The sequence below is a fragment of the Fukomys damarensis genome, unplaced genomic scaffold (assembly GCF_012274545.1).
Source record: "Fukomys damarensis isolate Sample0158 unplaced genomic scaffold, DMR_v1.0_HiC HiC_scaffold_19, whole genome shotgun sequence".
Classification (NCBI taxonomy): domain Eukaryota; kingdom Metazoa; phylum Chordata; class Mammalia; order Rodentia; family Bathyergidae; genus Fukomys; species Fukomys damarensis.
The window spans coordinates 62051258-62062114 of record NW_022900931.1 but is presented as its reverse complement, the minus strand read 5'-3'; the positions used below and the strand labels follow the sequence as shown (position 1 = coordinate 62062114).

The 10857-nt window shown below is 56.5% G+C and overlaps 1 protein-coding gene and 1 long non-coding RNA gene across 2 annotated transcripts in view; one reads left to right on the top strand and one right to left on the bottom strand.

Moving 5' to 3' along the window:
* Ppp1r37 (protein phosphatase 1 regulatory subunit 37) overlaps positions 1-10857 on the bottom strand; it is a 35826-nt gene that overhangs the window by 22668 nt on the left and 2301 nt on the right. Inside the window, exon 3 of the mRNA XM_033766002.1 lies at positions 10701-10856. Within this exon, the coding sequence (XP_033621893.1) occupies positions 10701-10856 (156 nt within the window). The remainder of the gene's footprint in view (positions 1-10700; position 10857) is intronic.
* LOC117286876 lies at positions 7292-10316 on the top strand. Its single transcript, XR_004518019.1, has 3 exons — positions 7292-7633; positions 7838-7951; positions 10266-10316. It is a non-coding gene; the product is annotated as an uncharacterized LOC117286876 (long non-coding RNA).

The window sequence follows — 10857 nt, the reverse complement described above, 5'->3', positions numbered from 1 at the left end:
AAAAAAAAAAAAAAAAAAAAAAGAATCCCATGCCAGGTGTGGTGGCGCATGCCTATAGTCCCAGCACTCAGGAGGCTGAGGCAGGAGGATGGATTGATGTGAGTTCGAGACCATCCTGGGCTACATAGCGCATTCCAGGTCAGTCTCAAGTACATAGTGAGACCCTGTCCCCCAAAAAAAAAACCAAACCAAAACAAGAATCCCAGATTGAGCCAGGGATTCAGTTTAGTAGCATAGCTCCTACCTCGAGCACAAGGTCCTCAGTTCAATCCCCACTACCAAAAAAAAACACACACACACAAAAAAAACAAAAAACCCAGACAAATAGCAATGCATGTACTTCATGTGCTTCGTGCTAGTCAGCCCACACTTGGGAGACCGATGGCAGCCTGCGCTACACAGCAAGACCCTGTCTCAAAAACCATAAGGGTAGGGCCGGGGATTTAGCTCAGTGGTTCCACCACCTGCCTCAAAAGAGCAAGGTCCCATGTTGATCCCTGGTACCAAGGGGAAAAAAACCCAGATGGCAAGGTTCCCATGTAATGTGATGTTCTCTTCTTTCGACTTCCTGTTTTGTTGGCTTTTTTTTTTTACGGTTACACAAGAATCAAAGTACACTGCCAAGGTACTGGTATCTTTCCTAGTACACACTATCATCCCAGCTCTGGGAAAAAGGGGGGCTCAGCCAGCACCACAGGCTGGGGCTAGAGATGGAGCCTGGTTCCCACAGCCCCATTATAGGCCTGCAATTCCAGTACTGGAGGCTGAGGCAGGAGGATCGACGCAAGTTTGAGGCCAGCCTGGGCTACATAGTGAGTTCAAGGCCAGCATGGACTACATAGTGAGACCTTGCCTCAAAAACAAAACAAAACGCTATGCATATATCACCGTAATATATTATCTTTAATTCTTTCAGAAAGATAGTTAGAAGAAAAAATCCTGGGTTGAATAGAATTTCTCATTTTACTTTTGAGACATCTTGGTTTTCCGTTTTTTGGTGGGGTGGGGGGTACCTGGAATCAAACTCAGGTCCTTGAAAGGCAGGGACAGAACCACTGAGCTAAATTCCTGGCCCTTGAGAAATCTTCAAACTGATTTCCATAGTGGTTGTACTAGTTTAAAACAATGTAGAAGGGTTCCTTTCTCCCCTGTGGCCTCCTCAGCATGTGTTATTATTTTATTTCTTGATGATAGCCATTCTTTCTGGATTAAGTAGAATCTATGTTGTTTTAATTTGCATTTTTCTAATGAACCAGAGATAGGGAACATTTTTTTCACGTATTTGTTGACAATTTGTACTTCTTCTGAGAAGTGTCTATTCATTTAAATTGCCCCCCACCTTTGGTACCAGGGATAACCTTTTGCTTGCAAGGCAGGCGGTGGAACCACTGAGGTAAATCCTGGCCCTTGCCTACTTTTTTTTTTTTTCATTCTGTTGTTGTTGTTGTCTTTTATTGAGGGGCTCTATATGCATTCTAGATATCAGTCCTCTGACAGAGGAGTGACTAGCAATTTTTTTCCCATCCAGAGCCACGCCTTTCTACTCTTAACAAGTTCCTGTGGGAGGCAGGTGGGAGGCAGGCAGGTGGGAGGACAGAGACCCATGTTTTAAACCCACCAGTCCTGACCACTGCCCTGGGCCGCTGGGCCACTCTTGGTAAGGACTCCTCCCCAGAGGGGAAGGCCCTGAACCCTGCTGTCTCGGTCAGCTGGGCAGTGGCACAGGCAGGGGGCCCAGCAGTTGCTGGCAGCCCTGACAGCGCTAAGTCGGGCTCCAGGAGGACACCAGCTCTGGGCTTTGCCCATCCCACCCAACTCCATCCTAAGGGAACAACAGCTCTGCGCCTGGAGCTGCGCTGGGGACACAACAGGGACAGAGACAGCCCTTCTCTGGAGCCCCTGGTCCATTTGGGGACAACAGGGACGACCCAGACAGCCAGGTCTGGGACAGGGAGCCCAGAAGAGCTCGGCATGCAGATCCTGAGGCTGAGCCCAGGCCCAGCAAGGAAGGTGGCTCACAGGAGCACGGTATGATCACCATGGTCAGGGTGGGTAAAGGCCCTCAAGAGAAGGGGCTTCCAGAACAGAGGGCGAAGCGGGGGACAAGAAGGTCACCACGGCTTAAGTGGGGGGTTGGCAGGCTTCCCGACCCCTGTGGCATTGCCTCACAGGGGGTCTGATCACTTGTCACGAAGGGAGGAAGGCAGAGCAGGTACCAGAACCTGGGTTCCCACCCCATAAGGGATCCGCTTACTCCCCTAGGTGGAGAGATGGCCCAACAGATGGCAGACACACACACACACACAGAACCTCGGCCAGTGTCCCGGCCCACGACACACAGCGAGTCCAGACAAAGACGGCTCTGCATCCTAAACTGCCGTTCTCCAGGCTGGCTGGCTGGCTGTCCCTCTCTGCAGCTCCTCCTCCTCCCTTCCTGCTTCCTCTTCTGGACCCAGGGTGACATGAGGACAGGGGCTGTGCTGAGACCAGCATGGCACTGTACTTCCTTCTCCACCTGCCGTACAGGCCCCTGCGCAGGCCGGGCCCAGGGGAGAACAGTGGCACCAGACCAAGTGCACCCTGCCCTCATGGTGCTCGGGCTGGGCTAGAGTGTGGGCTGTGGGGAAAGGCTGGGGGTGCCATTCCGGGACAGACGTGATGTGGGAGCTCCTTGCATGGCCCGAAGCCTGTGGTGCAGAGCCAAGAGGGTCCAGGCTGGCTGGGAGGGCGGCAGGGCCAGGTCACACTGGCTCCCAGCTGCTGCGGACGGTCACCGGCACGGTGGGAAACAACAGGAGTAACAAGGTCTGCTTTTTGAACTGCTGTGGCTTCTGCGGGTGGCCGGAGAAGGAGCAGACTGGCCTTCAGAGCAAGCAGGAGGCAAAGCAATGGTAAAGAGCTGCCAGGCAGCAGGGAATGAAGGAACAGGTGCGTGCGCGAACAGTCGGCGATCTTCCTCTCCTCCACCCGGAACTGCTCTGAGGCCCCATCCCCAGTGACAGGGGCTCCCAACACCCAGCCGGGCCACTCCCTAGTAGACCACTCTGCCGGAGTCCCTAAGGTTCCCAAGGGCTCAGCAGCTCAGCTGCTCCCAGCAGCCAGACTGCTGCCGCCACGTCTGGTCCAGTGGGGGAGACAGGCTAAACAAATAACAACAGCGAGGCAGCCATGGGAACTTGGGCGAGTGCAGAGTTCTGCCTAGGGATTAAGCGAGGTGACAGAAGCCAGCCGGAAGGATGAGCAGGAGTCAGCTGAGGAGGGCAGGGGGCTGGCGAGGGGCACCGTGGGCTGGGCAGGGCAGGCGGGCAGCTGGGCATCGGTGCGGGAAGGAGCTCAGCCTACGTGTCCAGAGCAGAACCTCCCTGCTGGGGAACCAGCTCCCAGGCTCTCTGTGGCCCTCCCACCCGTCAACCTGTTTCCCCTCAGGCTACTGTGAAGAAAACACAAGCCAGTGAAGAGACTCATGCCTGCAATCTCAGCAATCTGGAGGCTGAGGCAGGGAGATCTCAAGTTCAAGGCCCACCTGGGCTACACAGAGTTCAAGGCTAGCATGAGTTACACAGCAAGATCATCTCTCCAAAAAAAAGAAATGAATGAATACACACAGCTTAGACCCAGTAAGCACGCCATGAAATGTAACTGTGACACTGGAAGCGAGACCCTTACACTTGGTCACTTCGGGGGCTCTGCTTTCATCTCTGAGCGCCTCTCACTCCCTGCCCCCCTTGTTCTGGGATCAAGTGAGCTCCGTGGGAAGGTGCCTGTGGTGCCAAAGTGGGAGGCTAACCCCAACACAAGCAGCTCCGACTACATGATTGATGGCAGCTGGCAGAGCCTGGGACTGGAGGAGGCTGGGGAACACGAGCTCGAGGTGGCACACGAGTCTGACTCCGGTGGCCACAACTGCCAAGCCTGCAAGAGAGGCCACCCGCCTGCTCACGGACAAGGCTCCTGCTGGGAGGGGAGCCGGTTCCAGGCAAACCACGTGAGCCAAAGTGCTGCGGCTGGCAGCAGGCGTCCAGCCCCTCATCAGAGCAGCTCCAGCCGGCTGCCTGCAGGAATGTGAGGGGTGCAAACGGTGTCTGGATGCCCACCGTGCCCCTCCCCACCACCAATCATCCATGAGAGGCTGTGGGGAGCCAGATACCACACGGACAGGGCTCTGGGGGCAGGCGACGCGGGAGGTGAGTCCTGCCTTCGAGGAACCTTCCCACAGCAGGAAATGCGGCCAGCACATGGACCTCTCCAGGCGCCCTGGCACCAGCATCTGAACCCCGTCCCAGCACCGGGGACCTGTCCACCTCTCCCACCCACCCTAACCTGCAATATCAGCCCCAGCCTCTCTGCGCAGCTGCAGCCTACAGGGCCCCGGCCTGGCTCTGAGCTCCTCCCAGTCAAAGCTGTGCCCAAATGGCTTCACAAAGGGGGGAAGTGGCACCGAAGGTCAGGATTTGCCCAAGGTCGTGTAGTCTGCATGCGGCTCCTAGCAGCCATCCAGCCCACATGCCTGTCCCTCCCGGCAAGGGCAGAGGGGATGACATCTGATGCTCTGAGGCTGACAGGCGGCGACCTGACCTCAGTCAGCACTCCGTGTCCTCACTGCGCCTGTGACAGCCAGCTTGTTCCGGTACCGACTGATTTAATCCCAGCCGCTTACAAAGAGAGACACTGAGGCCAACAAGCTGAGTGACACTCTCAAGACCAAAGCTGGACCTGTCTGGGCTCTCTGTCGCCCCTGCATTATTACAGTTGTGTGTGGGCGCAGCAGTGGAGATTAAACTCAGCGCCTTTGCACTGAGCTCCATCTCTAGCTCTTTCTACATTTGCTTTGAGGGTCTGGCTAAATCATCAAGTGGCCCAGGCTGAGCCCAAGCTAGTGATCCTCCTGCCTCAGCCTCCCAGTGTGGTGAGATTACAGGTGTGCACTGCCACACCTGGCTTACAGTTCTCAACGCCCATGATGGGCTCCCTATTCTCCCGTTGGGAATCCCGGGCCAGACTTGTTCTAGAAATTGAGGTTTTCTGGGTGTTATGAGTGACAGGAAACCTACATGCCGTGAGGCCCCTGGGGTGTGGGCGACCTGAGGGGACCGTGGAGGAAGCTACCTGAAGAGGGCACACCAGGGGCACACTACCAAAACACCCCACCAAGGGCAGGAGGGGCTGGGCGGGCTAAGGCTGCACCAAGGGGTGAGGAGGGAACACGTGGGGACCCTGGAGCCTACAGGTGTTACCAACACCACTGGCAATGGCACAGCTGCTGGGGAAGGGAGGGAGGGAAGACTCAGAAATCAGTGAAATCATCAACTATTAGCCAGTCTGAGACCACGAGAAGCCTAGAGCCTATGGCTGGGCCCCCAGCCAGCTCCTTTCATGCCACCTTGTCTCCTGGGTTGTGTTTAAAATGTTTCTCAAGCAGGTGGCAGAGCATGCCTAGGAGGCTGTGGCAGGAGGACTGCGTGTTTAACTTAGTGAGACGCTGCCTTCAAAAAATAAAAAATAAAATGAAATAAAATACCCAAAGGGGTTTGGTGCACAACTGTCAGGGCCCTTCCTCTGCAGCCCAGCTACGGGCAGCTCTCCCACCCTGCCTCCACCCAGCTTATCTGTCCCGTGATGTCCCTGCTCCCTCTGCCTGCTGAAAGCTATTCCTCACCTAGCTGGCTCCTGTGACCTCTTTATCAGATGTCCCCTCCCCGCCTCTGCCTGCACACACCCTGGTCTGTGGGGAGCTGTTACTGGAGTCTCCCTCACCCTCTGTGACCTCCAGAGGCAAGGACTGGTCTGTCTTCCACCCCAATCCCTTCCACCTGGTGCCTGGGCAGGTTGAGCGCCAGTCACAGGGTCACCAAGTCACTGGTGCAGCAAGGATGGGTACCCTGGTGCGGCCCTGGGAAAAGCAGAAAATCTGCCAGGGCAACAGAGCATCAGACAGCAGCTGCAAACCCTCCTGAGACTTTGGCGCTGCCTGGGACCCAGTAACCCCTCCTGAGTGCCCTTAGCTCTGTCCCTGTCAACTCCATTTTATAAAGGGTTATGGTACAGAGGGGGAACCACACAGCACAATGAACTGAGCACGGGCTCCAGGCCGCACCGCCCAGGTCTTAGTCCCAGCCTGGCCATCTGGCGGCTACGTGGCTTTAGGAAAGTTACTTCATTTCTCTGTGCCTCCATTTCCTCGTCTATAAATTGGGATGGACAGCACCTGCCTGCCAGGGTGGCTGTGAGATTTAAGTGCGACAGTACAATGAAGGCACTTAGACCAGGGCTGGCACATAGGGGCCACGGCCTGGCGACAACTAAGGCTGCCCAGACCTCACACTCTCCTGCGGCAGCTGCCTCCCAACCTCAGCTCAGGCAGGCAGCGCTCATCTATCGATCCGCTCCCAAGCCACCCCGTCTGGAAGGCAGAGTGGAGACAGGGTGCCCCGGGCACAGCGACAGCCACGCCAGCTGTCGGAAGGGCCTCTCTCTTAGGCCCACTAGGCTCACCAGCCTCAAGAAGTCCTCCCAAATGCCATCATGGGTTTCTGACCCCTATCAGCCCTTGAGCCATACAGGGTCAGAGAGGAAACTTGCGCATGGCCTCTGTCCTGGCACTGAAGATGCCAGGCAAACCCAAGCCAAGAGCAGGAGGCAAAGAACCTGGGCTTCACACCTGGGTGTGCGGGCACCAGGAGCTGCTGGGGCAGGGAGCAGGCGCACACCCAGCCCTGGCACGCGATCATGACCCTGCAGAGGCCAGGGTGGCAGAGCCACTCTGCCCAGTCAGCTGCACAGAAGGCTGGAGTCCTAACACCCCGACTGCCTCTCAGGCTAGCGACCAACACTCATGGATTTAGCTTGAGCGCAGAGAAGCTGGGCGACTTGCCCATGGTCACCCAGCTGGTAACAGGGGCAGAGTCGGGCCTGAAGCGTGAGGCCTCTCCCATGGATTGAGGCACTGATCCTTAGGAGTGGGCCTGAGGGACAGTGGGACGCGGGGACAGTGACAGAGCAAGGACACACTGAGCCAGGGCGGGGCAGAGAGTGTGGGGACAGGAAGAAGCAGGCACTAGGGTCCCCACTTAGACCCCCCCCAAGGAGTGCACACCAGACAGGAACGGGAGGCCCAGAGAGAGCACTCCTGCCTACTCCAGCAGGAGGGGGGAGGCCGGGCCCAGATGAAATCAGAGCCGCCCCCTGGACCCCACTCCCTGCTCCCCAGTAAGGCTGCCACTCAGTGCCAAACCAGGGCCTCCGCACTGCTGACTGCTGCTCTCTACCTGTCGGACCAGTTTCAGGACTGAACGTGAGCACAGGTTTCCATGAGAACAGACGGTACCGCCTCTCTACCCCCTTGGACCTGCACTTGAAAACACCACACCACTACCCCACCCCCCACCAAAAAACACTCAGGCTGCCAGAGAAAGTCGCGTCACACTCCAGGACTGCTGATCGGGAAGCTGAGCCCAGGACGGGAGAGCGGGAGACAAGTCCCCGTCACGTGCCCTGATCACAAGCTCCTCTCACACACCAGCCCTGCAAACCCCACACCGAGCAGCTGCGAGCAGGAGACCGGCAGAGCCTCGGGTTATTCCTGCATCGTGGTCTGGAGAGAGCTGTGGCCGCGGCTTCTGCCTCTCGTGATGGGGTGAGCTGGCCGGTGCCCCTCCCCTGGCACCCACGTGCCCAGCCTGGCAGCACCGAAGCAGCCTCTTCCACTCACGACTTCCACCGCCTCCTCGCCAAGCTTCACTTCCCTCCCCGCACACCTGGCTCCAGCTCTCCACCCCCACAGCCACCCTCCTCTCAGCCTGGGTGGTCGCAGGGCAGAGATGCCAGTCTTGTTTTACAGAGGGAAACAGTGCCCAGCAAGAAGCCCCAGAGCCAGGTGGTCAGGGCCGACCTGCAGGCCTCTCCTCCCGAGCAGCTCAGCCCCTCTGTCACAGCTACTAGATGCCTCCTGGAGGTAAGAAGGAAAGAGGGACGGGGTAGACTCAGTCCCACCCTCCCACTCCCATGGAGGGGCACCAAGGAGAACGGATAAAAGGACATGCGGTGCCCACTGGGAGGACACAGGCAGATCCCCCGTCTCGAAACTATGGCCTATGGGGGCGGGCCCGGACTCTCCTGCAACCCCAGCCAAGACAACTGAGAGGCCAATAGCTTCCGGGGGACAAGTCTCCCTCAGTTCAGGTACCAGCTCTTTGTCACCTCTTGGCCTGGGCTGGGGTCATGCCACCCAGTAGGGCATGACACTCCATCAGCCCCGGGCTCACAGACCACCCAAGCGCCCCCAGCCCTGGTCAGGATCGACCCACCGCCCACCTAACTGTCCACTCAGCTGGGCCAGGACCAAGCTTCTGTACCTGGGATCCTTTCCTGCACCCCGGTGAGCCTGCCCTCCACAGCCTGCAGGCCAGACAACCCCACCATCCTCCTTGGGCAGTCTGTCACCTGCTCCTTGGTGATGACAGGCCCTCTGTTTTTCTGCCCCGAAAATCCCACTGTCTGAAATCACTGACTGGAAAAGACCCCTTCACCCCAGGCCCGAGAAAACCCCCTCACTGCCAGGCCAACTCTAAGAAGGAGACTCCCCAGCCCAGAAGGAGCCCCCACCTAAGCTGTCGCCCAGAGCTGGAACAGACCCTCCTGGGGATGACATCCTGCCTTACTCCAATGCCCTCGCTGCTTCTCCAAAACCACCCATGGGAAAGAGCAGATCACCAATCTGTGGCAAGACACAAGGGCTATCCTAATTCTCACAACCAAGATACAAGTGCCTCCATTGGCAGAAAAAGAAAATAGGGGGCTCAGAGATGAGTCTATCCCACAAAGTCAAATCTCTTCAGAGAAACTGCAGATCAGAAACTTTACCCACAACCCATGACAAACGCTCCAACCACACTCACCACTGACTCTCCAGCCACCACCACCGACCTCTCCTCGCTGCTGGCCCCTAAAATGACCAACCTAGCTTAAAAACAACAGCTGCACTTCACAAAGGCTCCCCCTGCCCAGCCCCTTTTCATACAGGATTTTACTTAGTCTTCTTGTATGCCCTGTGCCATGGGTATTGCCACCCACTTTACAGATGAGAAAACGGAGCCTTGAGGCTCTAAAATAACCATCCTGACGATGCAAGGTAGGTAAGCAAATGGAAGGGTCAGGATTGCACCTGCAGCCTCTGCTCTTAACCACCCTGCTCTACCTCTCCAGGCCTTTACCCTTCCAGCAATGAACTCCCTGGACTGGACACCAGAGTATAGCTAGAGCCCGTTCTGGCTCTTCCTTTCCAGCCCTCCATGCTTGCCAACCCCATACTGACCACCTAGCCCTGAGGTCTGGGGGCCAAGTCTTAAATTAACCACTCTCTCTTTGACAATAACAAGCCAACCTGGCATTTATGGTAGGGCTCCCTGTGTGTTCAGTTTCCAGCAACCACATTTTCCACCCTCACATCAAAGCGAGCAATTCCTCCAGTGCCCACTGACTGGCAACAGTACCTCCCTTTTCCTGGGCCCAGCTGATCAAGTTCTGTACAGCCATGGCCAGCTAATGCCCTCTCTTCACAGCCTCTGCTCCAGACCTATTGGCAGACTCCAGCACAGAAAGGGGCACAACTTCCACCCTCCCAGTCCTGGGGGTCCAACACACCCCTCTGGTTGCCCTTTCACCTCCAACACCAGCCCAATCCTCTCTGCCGGGCCTAGAATCCATGCACCACAAGCTCCTCCCCCAACCCAGGAACCCTGACTTCTTCAAGGCTCTAATTTCCTACTGACCAGAAACTCCAATTCCTGACTTCAAAACATTCCCCACCTTGTTCCCAGGAACAAAAAAAGGGGATCCTCCTATAGCCAGGCCCCAAAGTTCCTCTGCTCCTGAATCATGGACAATCCTCTGCTTCCCTTTTGAGGGGAGGAGGAGAAGGCATGCAGTGGTGACTATCTTTTGATTCCAAGACCTAACGCAGACCGTGATTAGTTCCCCCAGCAGCAAAATGACCACAATCTCTGCTCTTTTTCTGGGAATTTGACTCCCTTTTTCTTTTCTTTTCTTTCTTTTTCTTTTTGAGACAGGGCCTCACTATGTAGTTGAGACTGACTTGGAACTCACTATGTATGTAGCCCAGTCTGGTCTAGAACTCACAGAGATCCTCCTGCCTCAGCCTAGCGAGGGCTGGGATTACAGGCGTGCATCATCACACCCAGCTTGACTCCCTTTTCTCACCCCTAGAATTTACCAATTCCTCTCAGCCACAGCCTAGGTTTTTCTTTCAGCCAAGAAAGTGATCTGCATGGCCACCCCTTGTTCTGAAGCCTGCACAGGACGACTTAGCCTTCTGACATCTCGGAGGGCCCATTAAACTCTCCCAACGATCTTTTCTGGGCCAATGTTGAGCTATTCTTCCTCTTCAATTGCTCTTTCCTCTTTAGGAGAACTATGAACTCAAAGGCCGCCATCCTCAAAAACCATCCAACTTTAACTGCCCATCGCTTTAAATCCTAACACGATCATCCTCAGCGTACCAGACAGGGTACAGAAATCCAATGCTTTCCACCTTCCCAATCCTATAGCCATTCCCTCTCTAAAAGGCTCCAACTCTAAACGGCCCATTGTTTCCTAAAGCAACACAGTGCAATGCATCGAGCCACCTCCGTGCCGGGCCTGTCCGGGTGCCCCTCGAGCCGCCCCCGCGCCCCCACCGTAGCTACCATGTCTCCAGGGGTCTTTGGGCTCCACCGCTCCGGATACGATGTCCTCGTCCGATGGGAACGTGACGCGCTTGGCTGCAGCCTTGAGGCGCCCGTCGGCCGGGGGTGACGCGGAGCTGGGAGACCCGGCCTCAGCAGGAGCCTCCTCGGCGTCGGC